At 47.3% G+C, this 22754-nt stretch overlaps 2 protein-coding genes across 2 annotated transcripts; both read left to right on the top strand.

Moving 5' to 3' along the window:
• The first annotated feature begins 662 nt into the window (after positions 1-662).
• On the top strand, positions 663-18178 carry DNTTIP1 (deoxynucleotidyltransferase terminal interacting protein 1). The gene is made up of 13 exons (XM_016204846.2): positions 663-836; positions 1408-1478; positions 2404-2500; positions 6032-6130; positions 9154-9222; positions 9704-9760; positions 10017-10075; positions 10962-11007; positions 13347-13405; positions 13494-13554; positions 15056-15127; positions 16862-16917; positions 17028-18178. The coding sequence occupies exons 1-13, from the start codon at positions 663-665 to the stop codon at positions 17164-17166; spliced, it is 1059 nt and encodes a 352-aa protein (XP_016060332.2). The 3' UTR covers positions 17167-18178.
• Positions 18179-18233: 55 nt separating this feature from the next.
• UBE2C (ubiquitin conjugating enzyme E2 C) lies at positions 18234-21578 on the top strand. Its single transcript, XM_016204847.2, has 6 exons — positions 18234-18349; positions 18860-18887; positions 19643-19729; positions 20537-20741; positions 20842-20901; positions 21330-21578. The coding sequence occupies exons 1-6, from the start codon at positions 18249-18251 to the stop codon at positions 21386-21388; spliced, it is 540 nt and encodes a 179-aa protein (XP_016060333.1). The 5' UTR covers positions 18234-18248; the 3' UTR covers positions 21389-21578.
• Positions 21579-22754: the final 1176 nt, after the last annotated feature.

The following is a 22754-nucleotide window of genomic DNA, read 5'->3' as shown; positions in this document are numbered from 1 at the left end:
CCCTATGTTGTGACCTGGAAAAAGTAACTTTCTCTACCACCCATAAATCAATCCACTTCTATTCAGGGCAGTGTTACCTCTAAGGCAGAGTTAAGAGGCGCTCTGGGCAACTCCTGCTGTTCAGCCCCTGCATCCCCGGCCCAGCCCAGAATCACCAGCCGGGGCTGAGCAGCCCAGCTCCCTGGGGCTGGGGCGACCCACGGCCCAAGTCCCAGCCTTCACGCTGATGCCTTCAGACCCAAGAGGCAGCCCCTGGGGTCGAGGCCTGGGAAGACCCGGTGGGTGAGTGTTAGGGATGACATGGGCTCCCGTTGTTGGGTTTCGGGGTCCGCGTGTTAGGCCCCTCCATTTCCGGGGGCTGAGTACCGGGCATATTAAAATCTACAGTTTTCAAAGACTGAACTGCAGGCACTGCTGTACGAAACGCTCCCCCACGTTGCCCAGCTTCAACCCCTGGGAACCTGCTCCCCTTCCTCCGCCCCGCACTCAGACGGAGAACGGTTCCTGCCTGCACTCGGCAGTCCACACCCGCGGGAGGAGGCCGCGCCCGCCCACCCAGACCCGGTCTCCAAGGCTCTCTGGGGCCGGAGGCGGCGGTTGGTTCCCATGGGAACGCCGCAGTTCGCCGCGTCGCGCTTTCGGGCAGGCGGCGGCGCGTTCCAATGACGTCACGGAGCCACTTTCCGGCCCATTGGCAGAGTCGGGCTGGAGTTGTGAGGGTCCGGGGCGCCATGGGGGCCACTGGCGACGCCGAGCAGCCGCGGGGACCCGGCGGGGCAGAGCGGGGCGGCCTGGAGCTGGGAGACGCGGGCGCAGCGGGGCAGCTGGTTCTCACGGTGAGAGTGCCCCCCGGGAGGCCGGGCGGGCCTGGGCTCGGGCCGGCAGGGCCTCGGGTTCCCGGGACCCTAGCCCGCGGGCGAGAGAACGCGGTGGCTGGAGCTGCCGAGGGGGTTGGCGTTTTTCGCTGTCCGACGACCTGGATTCAAATTCTGGTGCCAGCCTCCTCGCTAGGTGACGTGGGCCGGTCCTGTCAAGCCCCTGAGCTCCAGTTTCCTCTTCTGTAAAACGGAGATGATTAGGTTGTTATGGGGATGGGATATAAATGCGGGTAAAACGCCCAGCACATCATCTGCCGCCAGAGTAGGCTCTCGGTAAACACTGATTCCCTTCCTCCAGCCTTTCCTGAAAAGGTGGGGTCGAGACTTTTGAGGCAGGAAACTCTCCCTGAGGTTCTCTTCCCTGGCAGGGCCTTCCAATCATTGCTCTTTCCCCCCACCCCACCCCAAGGTGGGAGAAGTGATGAGAGCGCCTGAGAAGCAGGGCTGTCCAGGTTTAACTTCATACCCCCCTCCACCTTCACCCCAATGTCACAGACTTCAGTGACATCTGCTCCCTTGGTCCCCACAGAACCCTTGGAACATAATGATAAAGCACCGGCAGGTGCAGCGAAGGGGCCGCCGCTCACAGATGACAACCAGGTAAGGCAGGCTCTGGGTGGGACTTACCTCCCAGGCACTGTCTTGGAAGGCAGCTTTGGGGTCCTAGTTGTAGAGAGCTAAGAAGAGATTTTCAGGCAGTAGAAAAAGCACTGGACTAGAAAAGAGGACACTCAGATTCTGTGGCTGTGTGACCTTGAGTAAACCACTTCCCCCTCTGAACTCCTACAAAATGAGGGGAACAGGTAGATTAAACAATGCCTAAGATCACTAGCACTCACTAGCTCTTGTTTGAGATCTCTAAAAGAGGCAGAGTAGCATGGAGGTTAAAAAAGTGTGTCTAATAGTATCCACAGGGTACTATTACCCTGTGTTAATAATAAATATTATTATTAAATAAATAATAAAAGAGAGCACAAGATGGGCCTTTGAAATGCCAATTATATATATATATATTTTTTTTTAAATATATCTTTATTGATTTCAGAGAGAGGAAAGGAGAGGGAGAGAGAGATAGAAACATCAATGATGAGAGAGTCATTGATCGAGCCCACAACCTGGGCATGTGCCCTGACCGGGAATCGAACCCTGATCGCCTGGATCCTAGGTCAACGCTCAATCGCTGAGCCACGCCTGGCCGGGCAAAACGCCGATTATATTTCTTGACCTGGATAGTGATTAAATGGATGTTCACTAACACTATTTGTTAATGTGTATAGACTTTTCTGTGTAAGTATTACACAGCATTTCATAACACTTTTAAAATAATACTCATTTCATAGACTTATAAGATGAAATAAAGGCATGCATCTATGTAGTTTACAGAGAACCTGGGCACATAGCTAGTTTTCAGTAAAAGCTGTCTGTTATTGTCATTAAAGGATCCTATGTCAATAATTGGCTGGGCAGACTAAGAAACGATGTGTTTGGGACATGTACCCTGACTGTGTCTCTCTCCTGAATGCAGTTTCACAGATCCCGCCATCTCCATGGACCTCCTCCGGGCTGTGCTGCAGCCTAGCATCAATGAGGAGATCCAGACTGTGTTCAACAAATACATGAAGGTGAGAGGAACACAAAGATAAAACATTAACAGGGAGAAAGACTCATGAGCAGTCCTTGTCTGCATCACAGTCTCCCTGGCTCTCTCTAGTACACACAGATGTCTAAAGTTTTCTAATTCTTTTTTTTTTTTTTAAATATATCTTTATTGATTTCAGAGAGAGGAAAGGAGGAGGAGAGAGAGAGATAGAAACATCAATGATGAGAGAGTCATTGATCGGCTGCAGCCCGCAACCCAGGCATGTGCCCTGACCAGGAATCGAACCTCGATCACCTGGATCCTAGGTTGATGCTCAACTGCTGAGCCACGCCTGGCCGGGCTAAAGTTTTCTAATTCTGAACCCAAGAAGTTTTTTCCCTCTTTATGGGTAATTTGAACACCTCTTTTGCCAAGCTGTTGTGAGGATGAAATGACTTAAGTGTAATGTGCTCAGAACTGTGCTTGGACCATAACTAGTGTTTTTATTATTTGTTTAATAATATCACCATTATTATTATTTAAAATTATTTTCTAGGACTATAAATAAACTTCTACATGGTTCTACCTGAATGTCTCTCGGATGCTTCAAACCCAGCATATTCAGAACTGAACTCTTTGTTTTTCTTCCTAAACCTCCCTCATCTTTTGTTTACTCATTCATTCAAGAAGTATTTACTGAGCATTTACCATAATGAAGGCACTATTCTAGGCACTGGGGATGTAGCAGTGAACAAAACGGACAATGTCCTTGCCCTCTTTTAGCAAATTTGTACTTTGTTATGGAATGCCAGAGAGAAGGGGAAGAGAGTGACTAGTGGGGAACAGGGGTGCTATTTCATAGATCGTCACTGGGAAAGCCGCCTGATAAAAGGACATTTAAGCAGAGATTTGAATAACCTGAGAAAAGAACAAGCTATACAGATACCTGGGAGAGAAACCATGCCAGCTAAGGCAACAAGGCCAGAGGCCCTGAGGCAGGACTGTACTTGGTATATTCAAAGCACCCAAGTGGCCGGTGTGACTGGAGCAGACTGAGCCAGAGGAGAGTAAGAGAGGTGATCAGAGATATAAGAGGGCCCAGCTCATGCAGAACCTTTGAAGGCATGGTAAGCACTTTGGAGGCTTTTTTGTTTTGTTTTTAATCCTCACCCGAGGATATTTTTTCCCGTTGCTTCTCAGAGAGAGTGGAAGGGGGGGAGAGAGAAACATCAATGTGAGAGAGACACATCAATTGGTTGCCTCCTGCACACACCCCAACTGGGGCTGGGGATCGAACCTGCAACCGAGGTACGTGCCCTTGACCAGAATCGAACCCAAGACACTCTAACCACTGAGCCAAACTGGCTAGGGCACAACTTTGGGTGTTATTATGAGTAAAAAAAGACTCTTAGAGAGTTTTAAGCAGAGCATGTGATCTGAATGTTTTTTTAAAGAGTTACTCTTACTATTGTATAGAGAATAGACTGCCTCCCTAGCCGGTTTGGTTCATTTGTGAGAGTGTTTCTGGGAGATAAATTCCTAGAAATGGAATTCATAGGTAAAAGGGAAAACACCTTTCTCTTGAGAAAATTTGTCTCCAAAAAGATTGTGCCGTTTTGCATTTCTACCACTAGTGTTTGAGAATGCCTGATTCATCACTGGATTTCATTCTCAGGCTCAGAGGTGTAGCTTATGCTCACCCCAATATATTCATTGCCCTGCCTAACTCATAGGCTGGTTCTAAAGTATCCCAAGTTGTTATAATTAGATTTCATTTAGCCATTAGTTGTCATAGAACACCAGTTTTAATTTAGTTTTGGTTTTAAAGTCAAACTCATCTGCTTATTCCATTTAATTTGGCCTGAAGAATTTTCCTCCTAAGCTCATGAGGTCTCTAATTCAGTGCTTTCACACTCTTTTCCTTGGTTGGATGTTAATATCAAAGGCATTTGACCTTGCTAAATATAAAATACAGTGCCCTGGCCCAGAAGCTCAGTTGGTTAGAGCATCGTCGCAATATACCAAGGTTGTGGGCTCGATCCCTGGTAAGGGCACATACAGGAATCAGCCATGAATATATAAATAAGTGGAAAGCAAATCAATGTTTCTCTTTCTCTCTCTCTCTAAAAATCAATAAATATATATATTTCTAATTTATATATATAATGACAGTACAGTCCACATAGTTATCTCGCACAGTAGGAGCATTGGTTGTAGGTTTCCAAAATTTTTCTGTCTGCCAGAGGGAACTAACACTTTTTTCTAGAGACATGACTTGAGCTCTCATTATGAATGTGTTCTCAGTGCCTTGGTCTGGGGCTTCACATCATCTAGTCCTCGGCGTTTTCAGGCTTTAGCTCTCCCTCTTACCCAGTGGTAGAACCTTTTGCCTTCTCTTTCCCCAGTCAGTTGGAGCTGCTGGTATCCTGGGGCCCTGGCCAGGTCTCACTTCTCCCATCCCACGGATGATCCTTTGAGATTGGGCAAAGTCAGATTCAACCAGGACTTTCTACATTCTGAATCTTTTTTGACCTGCCCTGGCCTGTTCACTTCAGGCACTGGTATTCCTTTTTTTTTCTACAGAAGTAATACATGTACACTATAAAAACTGAGAGAATGTAGATAAGAAAAAAACAATCATTCATGATATCACCACTGTTACTTAAATATATATTCTTACAGCTCTTTTGTCTCTGCTTTTTGCTATTTTACATAAATAGGCTCATATGATGCCAAACTATTTTATAACTTGCTTCCTTCACTTAGCAGTATATCATGAATACCTTTCACGTCAAAAATATATTTTCTTATATGTCCTTACTGTGATTTTTAATATTTGCATATTCATGGTATGGCTATGCCTTAATTTATTTAAGTTATACTTGGACATTTAGGTTATTCTTTGATTTTGCACTAGCCAAGAATAGTGGGTCCCCCTATGATTATGCTCCTTAAACTAGGATAGAGTGGGGAAATGCGCCTGGGATATGAGTCTAAATCTGTCTGATCTCAAAGCCATGCTCAGAATCATTTTTCCCTTCTGAATGAGGGTATGATAAAAGCTTTTCTTTTATTTATTTCTATTTAACCCATTTGACAAAAATACAAGAGAACGGATCCACTTTTATTTGCTTTTCAATAAGTTTAAATCCTTGAGCATTACACGGATTGTGTCCAACAGCCTTAGCAGGAAGGTTGCTTCAGAATTTAGCACAAACCCATGCCACTGTCCATGAGCACGAGTTCCTTTCCCCAGATGACTCTGGTTTTGTTCATTTTGCCATCAGGAGTCACTGTGTTGTCCTTTTGCCTTGTACACATAAGCACATCTCTTGCCTAGACAGTATTCAGTTTCATCTCGAGTATAAACCTTCAGTTTTAAGAAGAGCTGTGTGCACCCTCTGGTTCCAGAGACCCCGCTTTTAGCCAGCAAAAATGGCCTTGGACCACAGCCTTCCAGAAATATTTGTTGTTTTAGAAGTCTTGTCCCCAACCTTTTGGTGCACAGGACAACACCAACCAGAGCTAAAAGCTTCTCTTTTATATCCAATTTCCTCTTTGTACTTCTCCCTAGTTCTTCCAGAAGGCAGCACTGAATGTGCGAGACAACGTTGGGGAAGAAGTGGATGCAGAGCAGCTGATCCAGGAAGCCTGTCGGAGCTGCCTGGAGCAGGTGAGACCAAATAGGACAAGAGACATAGGCACAGGGCTTAGCCCTTGTGGCTGTGCTACGAAATGTGATCTCATCATCATTGGGGGATGCCAGAGAAGCCACTTACATCCAGATAGGGCTTGGAGGTGTTGCTGTTAGAAGGGGAGAGAAGGTACTGTGATAGATGTTTTCACATCATTTGTTTATTTACATTTCAGAAGAAACCCTGTACAGAAGACATGTTTTAATCCCTAATTTACAGATGAAGAAATTGTGGCTTAGAACAAGCAAGAGTTAGAATAGCTAAGGTCCATCTCACCTCTGCAAGTACTTGTGACTTGATCCTTCAAGGAATCATGGCCCCTTTGGGTATCTTGGGGACTATCACCCTTTCTGTCTCTCTGCCTCTCAGGGTGTGGTCAGGAGGCATGACATCAGGTCTATAAATGGCTGTGTCCCCAAGATAGTGGTGAGCCTGTTTGCATGTATCAGCTGTTGTTATTAATAGAAATTGTCAGCATCACCCAGACTCTGTGCTTGACTATGAAACCATTAGCTGTCAGAGATGGAAATTTCTTCATAATCAAAGCCACAAGGGCTGATTTGAGTTCAGATCTATAAGGGTAATTATCATAAGATTGGCTGGCTAGCTACTCGGGCACAGCCTCAGAAAAGAGCAAGACCAGGGCGTGGACCTCAGCTCTGAAAAGGCAAAACTCCATCCCGTCAGTGAGAGCTTACTCCACTTCTTGGTGGTATTTGTCACAGTAGATGATGTCATGGTTCTTAGAATGCTCCTCTCTCAGCTCCAGCCTTATTGGCCACACCCCCTCAGTTTCCTGGGCCAGTTCTTCTCCACCTGACCTCTGACCGTTAGTGCACTCCTGAGTTCAGCCCTCAGATCCCTTCTCTTCTGTGGCTCATTCTCATTCTAGGTGATTTCATCTAGTCCTGGGCTTTGAAGCCTAAAAGTTTAACTGTTGATGATTCCCAAATGTTTGTCTCAGCCCTGAGCTACTTCTCTTGCCTTTCTGAAATCCATTCTCACAGTGTCCAGACCCATCTTTTTAAAGATGAATCACATTGTCTCATTCTGCTCTTTAAAACATGTTAGTGACTTTATTTTGCAGGCAGAATAAAACCCTTATGCCTTACCATGACCCACAGAGCCCTACGTGGACTGGCTCCTCCCTCTTTAACTTCATCTCATCCCACCTGCTCCTATTGACTATATTCTCACCACACTGGACTCTTTCTGCTTCTCCAGCACACCAACTCAGGGCCTTTGCATTTGCTGTTCTCACTTCCTGACCTGCTCTACCCTTAACTCTTTACATAACTGGCTCCTTTTTTCCTTCAGATTTAGCTTATAATCACCTCATCAGAGAGGCCAACCCTGGTTACTCAATCTAAAGTAGCCCTCATCTCACTTCCTTCCCCAGTTACTCTCTATCACCTCACTTGTTTATTTCCACCATTTATTTCAACTTGCAATTATTAATACTTTATTTGTTGCCTCCCTCCCACCCACCTCTGCTGAAATCTTGTTTTATGAGAGTTGAGGCCTGATCTTGTTCGCTGCTGCATTCCTGGCCCTAGAATAGGACTCTTAATATTAGTACACTAAGTGTTTTTTGAATGAGTGAGTGAGTGAATGAACAAATGAGAACAAATAGCAAACAAACAAGCACAGTTCCTGCTTTCATAGAACTTACATCCTAGTTAGGCGGCAGGTATGAAATAACAAACATGCATTGGGACTCGTGCACTCTTCACTGAAAAGGGACAGCTTTTGGAGGAGAAGATCATGAAGTCATTTTCGGAAGTAGCATATTTGGTACATCCACACATAGACATGGGCAGACCGTTATACAAATCTGGAGCACAAAGGGGAGGCTACAGCTGAAGATTTAAAAAATTACAGAATAATCAGCTTATAGATGTTAATTGAAGCTGTGATCATAGATGAAAGCAGATAGAATATCTAATGAAAGAGGACAGTGAAAAGAACCAGGTCAGGGAGGATGGGCCAGCAAAGAAGGCTAAGAAAGTGGCTGGAGAAATAGGAGAAAAACCAGAGAAGTGTGGCCACAGGAGCCAGCAGAAAAGTGTTTCCAGAAGGAGGCGGTGCTCAGGGCCTCTCAAGTGCTGCTCTGAGATGTCACGAAAAGTGGCTCCTTGTCCTCCACATCTCAGCTCAGGCTCCCTTCTCAGCAAGGCCTTTCCTGACCACCTGCTTCAAAGAGCCCTCCCTCCCGGCTGTTCTCTGTCGATTCTGCCCGTGGATTTTTCTCCAGAACATTTATTATTGTCTAAAGTCACATTGTTTACATGTTTATTCGTTTGCTTACTCCCATCGCCTACAGATTATAAGTTTCACAAAGTAAAGGCCTTGCTCGTGTTACTCCTGCCACATCCCCAGCACTTACATGCTAGGCACACAGTGTTATTAAACAAAACCGCAGCTTCCTGAGGAGTCTGTAGTCTTTATCAATGCATTTCGTTAGAAACCACACACAGTATATATTTACATGGGAAAATGAAGACTCTACATTGAAGTGTTAACACAGTACTCTGTGGATACTGAGTTGTCCGGTTTGATTTTCTTATTTACATTTTCTAATTTTTCAACAGTGATCATTATTTTGTGTGTGTGTTTTTTAATCCTCACCCATGGGTATTTTTTTCTATTGATTTTTAGAGTGTGGAGGGTGGGGGAGAGAGAAAAATCGACATGAGAGAGAGACATCAATTGGTTGCCTCCCATATGCTCCCCGACTGGGGCCAGGGATCATACCTGCAAATGAGGTTTGTGCCCTTGACTGGGAATCAAACCCGGGACCCTTCGATCTACAGACTGATACTCTACCCACTGAGCCAAACCAGCCAGGACCTCAAGTTGTTGTTTTTTAATGAGTATCTGCTTATGTGCATATCTTGACCGTGAAACACCTTGTCACCCAGTTGGAAGTATGTCTGTAAAAATGAAGGCAGAGAGACTTCCCACCAAAACAGTGACTGTTAACATGGTCTTTTCCTTTCAGGCTAAACTACTGTTCTCAGATGGAGAAAAAGTTATACCCAGATTGTCCCATGAGCTTCCAGGGATAAAGGTCAGAGTCACTGTCCTGGGTTGTTTTTTGTTTTGTTTTATAAATATGTTTTGATTTCAGAGAGAAGAAGGGAGAGGGAGAGAGAGAAAAACATCAATGGTGAGAGAAAATCATCAAGCAACTGCCTCCCTCACTCCCCCTACTGGGGATCGAGCCCGCAACCCTGGGCACGTGCCCTGACAGGGAATCAAATCCTGACCTCCTGGTTCATGGATTGACGCTCAACCACTGAGCACACCAGCTGGGCTGTCCTGGAGTTTTTGAGGGGGAGACTGATCAGACTGGGAGGCAGGTGAACTCTGTGGGCCCCAGGGCATTCCATGTACTACCCATTTGTAGGACCAGGTCCAAATAGCATCATGCTAGGAGGGTTTCTGAGGCCTGGCTCAGGGAAGGGCTGGAGGGTGTGGTCCAGGGGCCCTGTCCTCTGCAATCTCAGGGAACCTGCGGCCCCCAGGCATTGGCCTTTCCTTTTCTGCAGCGTGGTCGGCAGATAGAAGAGGAAGGTGCCCATCGAGGAAGTCCCATTCCCAAAAAGGTAAGCCATTTCCACGTTTTCTGGCTGGGAAAGGGCTTGTAGCTCCAGGGAGGGTGGTGGGCTTCCTCAGTGCACCTGAGGCCTTTCTAGCATAAGAGGCCGGAACCCTGGAAACACTCACTCTCTCTTCACTCTCAAGCACCATTTGGTCTCTTTGGAAAAACAGTCTCCACCAGTAACCCTGGACCGGTCAATGGGGTGGGGTGGGGCGGGGCTTCCACAGGGTCAGGCCTCTGACAGTTGTTCTTTGTGGCAGAGGAAGGGACGGCCTCCTGGACACATCCAGTCAAATGACCGGGCAGCCACCGGCATGGTGTGAGTAGGGACCAATAGAGCCGGAGGGAGGAACGGGGGGAGTGGGCCTGGAGGAAGAGAGACCAGAGTTCTGCTTCTGTAGAAATCAGATCTGTTTGTTTAAGTCACCGTGGAGGAGGGTTACCCAGGTTTGATGGGCAGGAAAAGAAAGCAGTGAGGAGGTGGTTTTATCCTACTTTTGCACCAGAACAGTTCAGCCCAGCTTGATTAAGCACCAGGCTTTCTTTGTTGTTAGTATATATTGAATATTTATAATGTGCCATAACTAGTCTAAACACCTTACATATATACCATTTAGTCTTTACAGCCACCCTCTAATGAAGGTACAATTAATTTTGAGATAAGGAAACAGACTCAGAGATTACTTGCCCAAGGTCATACAGCTAATAAGGAGCAAAACTACTCCATTCCCTCTAGCATGGTCATTTTCTAAGATTTTTAAAGCAACAGAATCTTTTTTTCAAACCAAACTTTACATGGAAGCCCAATACATAAAGCAGATGAAGCCTTGCTGGTCTGGTTTAAAGCAATGAGGATGGCTTGGAGCCCTGACTAGGAGATGGGACAGTAGTCATCATCTTACCTAGATTTGTGTCCTACCTGAGCAAGTTCATTCCTCACTAACAACAGCAGTTGCTGCTGATACCTCTTGACAGATGAGAACAACTCAGAGAGGTTCTTGGACTGGCTATCAGAGGTAGTCCTGGGATGGCTTCTAGTCCAGTCCTTCGCTCCCTTTGAGCCTCCTCCAGTGTGTTACCAGGAAGAGGCACACCTGGGGCTAAAATGAGAGTGTGGGGACTCCCTCCCACCAGCAGCAGCAAGCTTTCTGCCAGTCCTATACCTGAACTTGGAGAATTCACCTTTCTTTTTTCCTTCCAATCAGGTGGAAACCTAAATCCTGTGAACCAATTCGCCGAGAAGGCCCCAAGGTATGATTATGTGAGCATGGCCATGACCTCTGTCCCGGGGAGACTCGATCAAGGCTCTGAGGCCCACCATGAGGGAAAGAGGCTGCGGGTGCTAAAGGATGTGTGCATGCCATTCCAGAGTCATCTTGCCCCTTCCCCTACCCCCAACACTGGCCTCCCAGAAGGCTCCCAAGCAGGGGTTGGCATTAGGGATAAAACAAAGAGAAGACTTGAGTCTGCTGAAGGCTTCTTCCTGTAAAAGCTAGTGGTCACCCTAACCAGTGTGGCTCAGTTGGTTGGGCGTCATCCCATGTACCGAGAGGTTGCTGGTTTGATTCCTGGTCAGGGCACATGCCTGGGTTGCCAGCTTGATCCTCAGTAGGGGGAATGCAGGAGGCAGCCCATGAATGTTTCTCCTCCCTTCCTCTCTAAATATCAATAAACTATTAAAAAAAAAAACAAAAAAAACTAGTGGTCACTAATACTTATGCAGTACTTACATGGATTCTCTCAATCTTTGTAACAACCTTAAGAAATAGATTCTGTTACCCTTCTATAGTTGGGGAGCTTCCTTTCCTGCCAACTTCCTGTGGGCAGAAATTATATTTTATTAATCTTATATGCTTAATACACTAGAGTATATACTAAGGCTTAGGAACTTGCTCATAGTCACATACTAGTATGTGGTAGAACCAAGTCTCAAACACAAGATCCGTTTACCACCAGAGTTTGTGCTCTTAACCATTAGCCTCTGTTGCCTCCAGAACAGTTTTTTGCAAGGTCTTTCAGTAGTAGAATCCTTTCTTTGAGTAAAATCGTATATGGAAGCCCAGTAAGGTAGATAAAAGTTCCATTGTGCCAGTTGAGGCTGTGTCCAGTATAAGTGGTCCACCTCTTGTCATACTGGCCCTCTGCTTTCACACAGTGACCACACCCTCCTTCTAAAACTCTACTCCTTTAAAGTGGGTGGTCCTGCATTCTCCTGAGTCTTTCTGGTCACTCTGTTCCTCTCCAAACATCTCTTCTCTTTTTTGTGAGTTCTTCAGTGATCCATATAAATGGGTCTTCCCCAGAATTCTCTCCTTGGTCCACTGTTCCATCTAGTTTCTCTCTGGATGATCTAAATCATTCACTCTTATGGTTTCAGGGACCAATGTGTGCTAAAGTTGCCATACCTCTTGGTTTGTACCACACTCCCTGTCTAGTTTAAAACTTGTATATCCCTGCCTGAACTTTCTGTAACATTTGAAACTCAGATATCCAGAATGGAAAACAGAATCTTTCCTCAGGTCTTCTTTTAAGGTCTTTACTTTAGCTGTCTTTGCCTTTTTCCTACCTCTCCTTGCATCCAGTTAAGTCCTGGATGCTTCCACCTCCTAAATATATCACATTGTTATTCCCTCCTCTTCATCCTTACTGCTATCCTAGCTCAAGCCCTCATCTTACTTCAAAACAATTATGTTACAACAACCTATAAATTGCACCCTCTGCCTATAGTCTGCCACTTCAAATCCATTACCCACATTGCAGAAGAGTGAGCTGCCTTTAAAGCAAATCTGGCCTGGCCAGGTGTAGCTCAGCAGTTGAGCATCGATCTACAATCCTGGAGATCGGGGTTCGATTCCTGGTCAGGGCACATGACTAGGTTGCCAGCTCAGTCCCCAGTGAGGGGTGTGCAGGAGGCAGCCGATCAGTGACTCCCATCATTGATATTTCTATCTCTCTCTCTCTCTCCCTCCCTCTCTCTGAAATCAATAAAGATATATTTAAAAAATAAAGTAAATCTTACTCCCCTGTGTAGAGGCCCTCAGTGACTCCCCATAGCCTCCAGAATGAGCAAAATACAATAGGTCCTCCAGCCTCTCTCTGCTTCTCTCCAGCCTCATTAATTGCCACACCCTAATTTGTGCTCTGTCTCAGCAACACAGAATTGCTGCAGCCTCTCCAGCGTGCCAAAACAGCTTTCACCTGCCTTTGTTCATGCTGCCCCTTCTTCCTCCCCTCTACCCTATCTTGCACTCACCCCTTCAGAATCAACTTGGGAATTATCCCTTTAAGGAAGCCTTCTTGTTAACCCTCCCCTTTGGCACCCCTCACTCTTTGCACCCGCCTGTATCATTGTCCATCTTGTGAAGGTATAATTATTTGTATGCATAAGTCTATGGCCCCCTGAAGAACAGAGACTATCTTCCTCATCATTTTATCCCCAGTGTCTAGCACAGGGCCTAGCATATTGTAAATATTCAGTTTCTTAAATTACCTGTTTTGAATAATGGACAGGAGTGGGGAGGGGGAGGAGTGTTTCTTTACTGCTCATCAGATAAACCTCACTCTCACTAGCTTGCCTCTTTTTTGCATAGTGGGACCCAGCTCGGCTGAATGAATCCACCACCTTTGTGTTAGGATCTCGAGCTAACAAGTAAGTCAAGAGCTTTGGCACTGAGGGAAGGGTCCACCCCTAGGACTACAATTGCTGTAATCCTTACCACTTGTCTGTTACTTTTCAGAGCCCTGGGTATGGGGGGCACCAGAGGGAGAATCTACATCAAGCACCCACACCTCTTTAAGGTAGGTGAGTGCTGGGGGTTAGGCAGGCCATTGCAGGAGAATATATGACATTGGGAACTCTACATGGCACAGAGAAGCTTGGGATAAACCCTGATCTGGGAGTTAGGACATCGGGGTTCTAGTTGCCCTTCTCTTTGCCCTTGACCTTTACCTTTTGTAATTTACACAACACCTCTGTGCCTCAATAATAATAGCTACTTGTCTTGTGTGTTTATAGTGTACCAAACATGGTTTTAGGTGCTACACTTACATTATCTCATAGAACTGTCCTTTAAGATAGGTATGATTGAGAAAGGCTAAGTGACTTGCTCATAGTTACTCAGCTAGTAATTAGTGAGTCAGGATTCAAATTCGGATCTGTCCTCAGCAAACCCTGAGCTCTTAACCACTACCTTATTCAGTTGTCTGTAAAGAAATTGGAGCAAGGCAGTAGTTCTGACCCCAAAGAGGGGACTCCTCTCCTGAGAGCAGCTGTGCTTGATCTCCACTGTTTGAGAAAACAATCGATGGGTGGGAGTCATGAATTCATTCACCTTCTTAAATGAATTTGTATTTTATCAGTCACAAAAGCACCTAAACATATTAAGAAAAAAAACTGTGCATGTATATGCAAGATAGGTTTTTTTTTGGGGGGGGGGGGGTTGCACCTATTCATAAGACTTGGTGCCCTTTGCCAGAACTGCATATTCCCTCTGAGGTCCCAGAATCATAGACTCTGTATGCTACATTCTGTGCACATTCAAGTTCTTCGAAGGGCAGACCTGCTTCCTCTACTTTTTCAGGTTTATATTTGGGGATTCCCAACACCTAGACAATTTGCCTACTGGCTACTTCTTTATATTTTCCTCTCTTAGTGTCTTCACTCCTACTTTTCCCTTTACCTGGATAACCTTCCTCCCCAGCTGTTATCTCTGCCTGACTATTCTTTAAGATCCACATCCTCCAAGACCTTGTTTGCATCATCCCCCAAGTGGATATGCTCTTGGACCTGCTTTGAATTCCTGTGACACGATGGTTAAGAGTATGGTTTCAGTCCTGATTCTGTTACTTAGTAGCTGTGTGACCTTGGGCAAGGGGCTCCACATTTCTGATCCTTTTTGTCATCTATAAAATGGGAATGATACAGACCAACTCCTAGGGTTGGTAGAATTAAGAGAGTGCAGCCTGGTCTGCGTGACTCAGTGGTTGAGTGTCAAACCATGAACCAAGAAGAGGTCACTGGTTCAATTCCTGGTTAGGGCACCTGCCAGGATTTTGGGCTCGATCCCCAGTAGGGGGCATGCAAGAGGCAGCCGATAGATGTTCCTCCCATCGATGTTTCTCTCTATCCCTCTCCCTTCCTCTTGCTCCAAAATCAATAAAAACATTTTAAAAAGAGAGTGCAGTAAAGCACCCAACACGATGCCTGGCATGTAGCAAAGGCTCAATAAACATTAATTATTATTACCCAATTCTTAGACCCACCAAGCTAATGTCTCCCCTGTGACTTCATCCCTCACAGTACGCAGCTGATCCCCAGGACAAGCACTGGCTGGCCGAGCAACATCACATGCGAGCAACAGGGGGGAAGATGGTAAGCAGTGTTCCCTCGTGCTGCTGCCAAAGCCCCAGCCATCCCAGGAGCCAGGGCTCTGGCTATTGGTGGCAGCTTACCTCTAAATCTGAGAGACTCTCAAAGCCTGATGGATGTAGAAGGGGAGGCTTCTAAGGGCAGAGAGGGCCCATTCTTCATGCTGAACAGCAGGCTGTAATCCCTGGATTCCCTTTTCTGTCCATAGGTCTCCCACACAGCATCCCACCACCACCTCCCCACCTCATCCCTTATATTTAGATTTTATTTGCTGCGCAAAAGAACAGCAGATACAAGACACACTTACTACTTATCCCTCATGCCCATTGACAGATTTCACTCATCGATCACTACACTCTGCACCAGACACCGTTTTCTCAACACAGTGCTCCTAGCAGCACCCCTTGTCAGTATGGGTAAAACTTGTTTGCCACACCTGGCAGTCCCTTACAGAATCCCCTTAAGTTTTCAGCTCACATCAAGCCACAACCTTAGGAGAATCATTGTTGCATGAGTTCTAAAAACCACCATGAAGAGCGCTTTATCCATCACATGCAGTGTTCCCCACCCAAGGACTCACTTAGTCCCTCTGCTGGGGCTGCTCCTGTTAGAATCTAATGGCCTTGTAAACCAGTATACCATTTCCTTTCTGGCACTGGAAGCTATCTTTTATTTAGTACTCTATTTATACTTATACCCTGTTTTAAAAAAGATTCCAGGGAGCTCACCATTGTGACACAAATTGCAACATAATAGGCCAGCGTGGCTCAGCAGTTGAGCATTGGCCTATGATCCAGAAGACTGCAGTTTGATTCCCGGTCAGGGCACATGCCCAGGTTGCAGGCTCAATCCCCAGTGGGGGGCGTGCAGGAGGCAGCCGATCAATGACTTTCTCATCATTGATGTTTCTATCTCTCTCTCCCTCCTCTCTCTGAAATCAATAAAGATTTTTTTTTTTAAATGAAACATAACAATAAGAAATAGCAGGGAGAAACACAGGACCTGAATTAGGCCATGAGCAAGACTAGTTTTTTTAAAAAAATTTTTTTAATTGCTAACCTGGGAGACCAGTGCACTTCTGGGTTTTCAGAAATTCAGCTCTAGCCCCCTCTCAAGAACACCCGATCTGTTACTAAGTTCACAGCACCGTTAAGATGAAGACAGTCAATCAAGGGACACACAATTAATTATTCCCGACACTAAGACTAGAAAGACATGTCTCCCACAGAAGACTCTCATGTGATGAACATCCTTTGTATGGAAAGCTCACAAGAGGGCTGGCTCTCACCCACTACAGCCCATGGCATAGTGCCAGCAGCTTTACAGGCCCCAGGACAATATAGCCCAGTTACTAAACAGTTTTCCCTTCTGCCACAAAGTTCAAAACCAAATAATCTTGGTTTCTAGGGTTAATATAGCTTCCTCCAATTTCCTGTTTCCATGTATATTTTGTTAGCTCTTTTGCCATTTTGTTATTAAGCACCTCAGGGCCCTTTTTTAAAAGAGGACCCTGGTTATAAATAGTTACCAGTCTCTACCCTCCCCCCCCCATCGACAAAGTTTCTATTTGATTGAGTGAAAGTTTCTCTCAAGGAACTGTTCCCCAGACAGTCTCTCCCTATTTACTCACCCCTACTAAACTATAAACTGTCCCCTCCCTTACAGCCCTCACATTAAGCAAAGTGTGTTGAGTTATGAACCAGAATTGATGATTACTCTCCTTTGCTCCTGCCCCAGGCCTACCTCCTCATTGAGGAGGACATCCGGGACCTTGCTGCCAGCGATGATTATAGGTAAATCCAGTAGATCTGTACCCTACCCTCCCCCTCTGCCTTATAGTAGCCCCAGGATGAACCTGGGCCAACATCCTGTCTTCAACATTTTTCCTTAATGTCTCTGCCAGAGGATGCCTGGACCTGAAGTTAGATGAGCTGAAATCCTTTGTCCTACCCTCCTGGATAGTTGAGAAGATGCGAAAGTACATGGAGACGCAACGGACAGAGAATGAGCATCGAGCTGTTGAAGCACCTGCACAGACCTGAAGCCAGGTGGCCTGGCTACACTTGGCAGCCTTCCTTCAAGACCCTCTTTCCCCCATGGCTGAGGCCACTGCTGAGACTGCTCCCAGATGGATGATAGCGGCATTAAGCTGTGCCTGGGCTAGTTTGTAGTGACTCACTACAGAGCACCCCCAGATTGGCATGTAGTTCTATATTTGTAAAGTTGTTAGGATAAGAAACAAACAGTTTGTAATAAACACAGATGGTGGGCCTGCTGTGTGTTCTGCCTTGTGGAGGCTGACAAAACATCAAGGGCTCTAGAAGTGGGTGGAGGATAAGAGGACCAGGTACCCCGCTTCATCCCAGGTTAGACCCAAGAAGGTCCTGCTGCCCCATGCGCACACATCATGCTTTATGAGATGAAGCTGGGAACACCTCTCTCACCTGTGTCCCACTATTATTTCTCCACCTAGCTAAGGTATGGAAGTAGCAGAATGTAATGGGTGGCTTGGTGGGTTGGTGATAGACCAGAAGGAAAATGCAGAGTGGCTTTTATTATCTCTGTTTTATAGGTTAAAACACTAAATTATGTAGAGAGGCAGCAGATGAACCTGTTGTCTAATAGTGCACTGCTAGTCTGCCATCAACCTCAAGTATTTCCCCTCGCGATGGGCCCAGGACCTGATACGGGGAGAGGCAGGGATTTCCGCACTCAGCGCCCGGCAAGATTGGAGACCCAGCCTTTCCCTGGGTGTTGAGGCGCATAGCCAGGCGTTAGACCTAAGGGGCGTATCACACGTGTACTTTTTCTTAGCCCTTTAATGTTCGCCCTTTTCCAAAGGCCACCAATCCACTGCAGACTCGTTTTAATGGCAGCCTCTCCAGCCAATCGCCCCTCAGAATCAGGATTCCCGCCGCTCCGTAATGGTGCGCCGGTGGGTGAGTCGAGCAGTTGCGCCGTGACAGCCCTCTGCAGCGCCCCATTGGCTGGATCAAACCCAAGCGAGCCACTGATTGGCCAGCGTTGCCGGAGGGTTACAATTCAAATACCGGCGGGCGGGCCCGCAGCCCTGCAGTTACAGTCTTGTTCTCCGAGCTCCTGTGTCCCTGCCAGCGCTGCCCGGATGGCCTCTCAGAACCGCGACCCAGCCGCCACCAGCGTCGCCACAGCTCGTAAAGGAGCCGAACCCAGCGGGGGCGCCGCCCGGGGACCCGTGGGCAAGAGGTGAGTGGTGCGGAGGTAAGGCCAGGCCTGGCACGCCCTGGGCTGTGGGGCCGACAGCGAAGATTTCCGGGGCCCCCTCGCTCTGGAACGGCTGATATATGGGAGATGGGGGACACTCTAGGAGCTCGGGCTGCTCTTAGAGACCCTTCTGAAGGAGGACGGAAGGTGTGGGGATGCTGCCAGGATCCTCCGTAGGTGAGCCGAGATGAAGATGCGCTGGGGAGTCTCGGTGGCGTTGTGGGGACGCCAGAGGGGAGAAATTTTGAGGTCTGGAGTAGTTGGGGGTTAAGAACACGCTAGAACCGTGCTGAAAGAGCCTGAAAGGAGGGAGAGTGAGGACCCAGTAGGACCCTCCTGTGGAAATGGGGGTGTGCCCCAAGCTGAGTCTCGCCTCAGGGTAGGGGGAATCCATGACAGCTCCTTCAGAGAGATAAGTGTGGGAGGAGATGGGACCATGGGGAGTCCTGGTCCGTCCAGACTCCCAGGTGACTCCAAATGCTCACTTTGCAGGTTACAGCAGGAGCTGATGACCCTCATGGTGAGTGACTACCTGCCCAGATCCTTAGCCACTTGGTCTGCCCTCCCACTTTGCACTCACTCATCAGTAGCCTCCTTTCCCACATCAGGCTCTTTGCTAGACACAGAGCAAAGGGGTAAAAAGATGAGTCCAGTTTGCTCTCTTCTGGGAAGAAGTTCATATACCCCACCTACACCTTTTCTTCCAGCAGTCTCTACTCCTAATCCCATCTCCCCACAATGAAGTTTTCTCTAAAAATATAGTTCCCAGAAGCCATACAAAGCCTTCCCCTGTCCTGCCTGGCCCTATTTCCCTGCCCTAAACTTTAGCCACGCCCAACTCTCCATCCTTCTTAGTATTTCATCCTAGATGACCTTTTCTACATTACTCCTGAATATTCAACTCAAATCCTTCAGTGTCCATGTTGTATATCTCCCTAGTCTGTGAACAGTCTGGGCCTTGTATAGAACCAGCACTCAATAGCACGTTGAGTTGAATTCCTAACAACCAACAAGATTGTGGGTACAGAGAAGCCTTCTGTTTACCTGCATAATCCCTCTGTCCTTAGCCTGTCTTTGAACCTTTATAATCCCAATACTCCTCCTCAGAGGGGCATGTTCAACCCCGAGAATCTAACCACTTTCTCAGAAAAGTCTTTCAATTTGGCCTGATTGCCTTATTTTGGATCAGACTGTGATGGGATTAAGGGGGAGGGGTTCACCCTTTGTTCCCAGGAGTGTTCTAGACAGCCCAGCAAATGAATGTTTCCTCCCCAGATGTCTGGCGACAAAGGAATTTCTGCCTTCCCTGAATCAGACAACCTTTTCAAATGGGTGGGGACCATCCATGGAGCAGCTGGCACTGTAAGTGTAGGGTTGGGGTAGGTGAGTGTGACTTTGCTGGATCTGGGGAGAGGCGGGAGGTGAAATAATTCAAATGCCAGATCTGCTTCCAGCTTTTAGGTGGGCAGGATACTTCCCTGTGCTCTGAGCCTGTGGTCCTGGTCTTCCCTTCTGTACAGTAAGGAGATGGGCTTCAAGCAAGGCTGTCCATCTTAGATTCCTCGGGGGGCCAGACAGCAAGGAAAAGAGTGGAGGACAGTGAGGATTTTGGCCAATGAGATGACATGATTCTCAGGGTGGCAGCTTTGCATTGCTGCATATCTGGTTTAAGAGAAGTCAGAACTCCAGATCGGTGCCCCATCTCCCAATTTTTACATGTTAGCAACTAATATTCTAATTGGACTAAAAAGCATAGCTGTATTAACCCTCAGAGTGCCAATTTACAACCCTTACCAGGGGTGGGGAACCCTTTTTCTGCCAACGGCCATTTGGATAGTTATAACATCATTCGCAGGCCATACAAAATTAGCCTGCTATATTTGGTCAAACAGTTAACTCACCCCTAATGTGATGGCTGGAACTGCTTCTCTTTGGTGAGGCCTTGGCCATTTACAGCCCATGTGCCGGATGTTCCCCACCCCTGCCTTAAACCAAAGGATCCCTGATGTCTCCACCAGGTATGAGAGAAAACATCAGAACCAGTGTGACTTTGTCTTCTGTCAAGTCCTAGAAAAACTCAATGGTTCTAGCAAGGTCCTTATGTGCGACTTGGGCTGGGATATGCGGTTCAGGGTGGCAAACTTACTCCCCACCTCTCTCCGATGTCAGGTATATGAAGACCTGAGGTATAAGCTCTCCCTAGAGTTCCCCAGTGGCTACCCGTACAACGCACCCACGGTGAAATTCCTCACGCCCTGCTACCACCCCAACGTAGACACCCAGGGTAACATCTGCCTGGACATCCTAAAGGACAAGTGGTCTGCCCTATATGATGTCAGGACCATCCTGCTCTCTATCCAGAGCCTGCTAGGAGGTAACTTCTGAGACTAGCCCCACCCTCTTTCCACAACCTGGGGACGCCCCCAGGCACCCTCTTTTACCCCCTTGACTGATGTTGTTCTCTTCACCCACAGAACCCAACATCGATAGCCCATTGAACACACATGCTGCGGAGCTCTGGAAAAACCCCACAGGTGGGTCCTTCTGCCACCCGCACTGGGTGATCCCTCCCCAACCTTCAAAGGCTCCCTCAAACAAGGGTCTCGGTGACTTGGGAATGTGTCCTAAGAGGGAAGCCTGGCCTACCTCTGCCTTGGTGTTTCTGGTTTGCCTTTTTGGTATAAAATCAGAAAATTAACCCTTTCCACATTAATGTGGGCTGAAGGGCTTTTTAAGTGGAAGGCAAAGCTTTGTGCAAATGACTTGCTCACTAAGGCCCCCAAGTCCCCTCCCCAGTGACACGGGAAGCAGAGCCTATCCAGGAGACCTCACTGGGTGGGCAGCAGAGGGAGAATCTTGTCCTGGGAACTCCCTCCAAACTCCACCCACCTTTGCATCCCTGCTTCCCTCTTGCCCGTGCCCTGTCCCCATCATTCTCCGAGACCTGCCTGTTCTCTTCTAGCCTTCAAGAAGTACCTACAAGAAACCTACGCAAAGCAGGTCTCCAGCCAAGAGCCCTGACCCGGGCTGTCCAGCCTCTCTCCTTGTGCTGTCTTTTTATTTTTTCCTTAGATGGTCTGTCCTTGCCTTGATTTCTGTATAGGACTCTGTATCTTCGGCTGTGGTGTCATATTTGTTTTGTTTCTGTTTTTTAAATTAAGTCTGGTTGAGCCCCTGTGATGAATATATTAAATAAATACATTTTGGGTTTCGTTTTTGTTTTTCGTTGCTCCCTAGAGTAGGAAGTGCTGGATTGGGACAGAATCAGGCTCCTAAGATCTGGGCTCACGCCCCTGCTCCTCTCTCCCAGAGAGAAACACTTGTCCTTCAGGATGTTCAAGCTGTAGGGCATAGCAGTGGGATGACAGGATTTGCTCCCTTATGACCTTGGTTATTTTATGACTCTACATCTGTTTCCTTGTCTATAAAATGGGTGTCACAAAATGCCTATTTCTTTGGAGCTGTGACCTGCACCAAGAATGTTAGTGACTATTGGGGGCTCCCCCAGCTGTGTTGCAGATGAGGCTGAACCAGACCATAGGCTGGGGAGTGGAGTGCAAAAGACCAGCCACCTACCTCCTGATGGTAGATGCTCTGGCCCTGGGAAAGGATAGAAAGGCTCAGGTCATCCCACTCAGGCCGAGTATCGGAAGAGACAGCTCTTGATTCACCCCTTGCTCTCTGTCCCCCGCAGATGTCCCCACACTCCAAGGGGGTACATTCACCTCCAGCTGCTGCACCTAGTAGCCCAGCCCCTAGGGCCATCTTTCCGTTGGCCTGCCATAGGCCCTGGTTTTTGGGTCCCTGGGAAGAAACCCCTGTGCTGATCAGCTGGGTCCCGGCAAAGGGAAGAGCAAACTGAGGTGATGGGCCTGCCCAGGTCCTGCAGGAAGGTCTCCAAGGTGAACAAGCAGCACCCAGGTGCGCTCCAACTTTGCCCAGGTCTCAGCCTCTTCACCCAAATGGGTCAGCTCTGCCTGCAGCTGGTTGTGCAGGCCTGGGGGGAGGGGGAGAAGCAAGAGCACAGCAGGGGCCCCAGCAGGAAGGTTCTCAGCAACCCCTTTTCTTATTCCTGCTATCCCAGCCCTCTTTCCTGCCCTGTAACTCCACCAAGTAGCCACATGTGAGAACTGGAATTGTCAGGTCTGGTGGAACTTGGCTGTCCTGTTTCCTTATCTCTAATATTGTGCTCTTAGCTCTCTCTTTGGAGCTTGGAATTGTGCTTCCCAATCTAAAGTGCTCATAAATCCACCTGGATCTTGTTCAAATACAAATTTTGACTTAGTTGGTCTGGGGTGGGGCCTGAGCTTCTGCATTTCTCATCAGTTCCCAGATGCTGTCATTGCTGTGGTCTAGCTTGAGGTATAGAGCAGTGTCCTCCAGGTGT

The sequence above is a fragment of the Miniopterus natalensis genome, chromosome 7, assembly GCF_054644295.1.
Source record: "Miniopterus natalensis isolate mMinNat1 chromosome 7, mMinNat1.hap1, whole genome shotgun sequence".
Taxonomy (NCBI): domain Eukaryota; kingdom Metazoa; phylum Chordata; class Mammalia; order Chiroptera; family Miniopteridae; genus Miniopterus; species Miniopterus natalensis.
Note: the sequence above shows the minus strand (reverse complement) of the source record. Positions and strands in the feature narration are given on the sequence as shown.

Bases quoted from the DNA above. Each gene is read 5' to 3' on its own strand.
- DNTTIP1 (XM_016204846.2), top strand. From the start codon at position 663: ATGACGTCACGGAGCCACTTTCCGGCCCATTGGCAGAGTCGGGCTGGA. The intron at 6,131-9,153 runs GTGAGACCAAAT...TTTTCCTTTCAG, and splicing joins GTCGGAGCTGCCTGGAGCAG to GCTAAACTACTGTTCTCAGA. The intron at 11,008-13,346 runs GTATGATTATGT...TTTTTTGCATAG, and splicing joins TTCGCCGAGAAGGCCCCAAG to TGGGACCCAGCTCGGCTGAA.
- UBE2C (XM_016204847.2), top strand. From the start codon at position 18,249: ATGGCCTCTCAGAACCGCGACCCAGCCGCCACCAGCGTCGCCACAGCT. The intron at 18,888-19,642 runs GTGAGTGACTAC...TTTCCTCCCCAG, and splicing joins AGGAGCTGATGACCCTCATG to ATGTCTGGCGACAAAGGAAT. The intron at 19,730-20,536 runs GTAAGTGTAGGG...CTCCGATGTCAG, and splicing joins TCCATGGAGCAGCTGGCACT to GTATATGAAGACCTGAGGTA.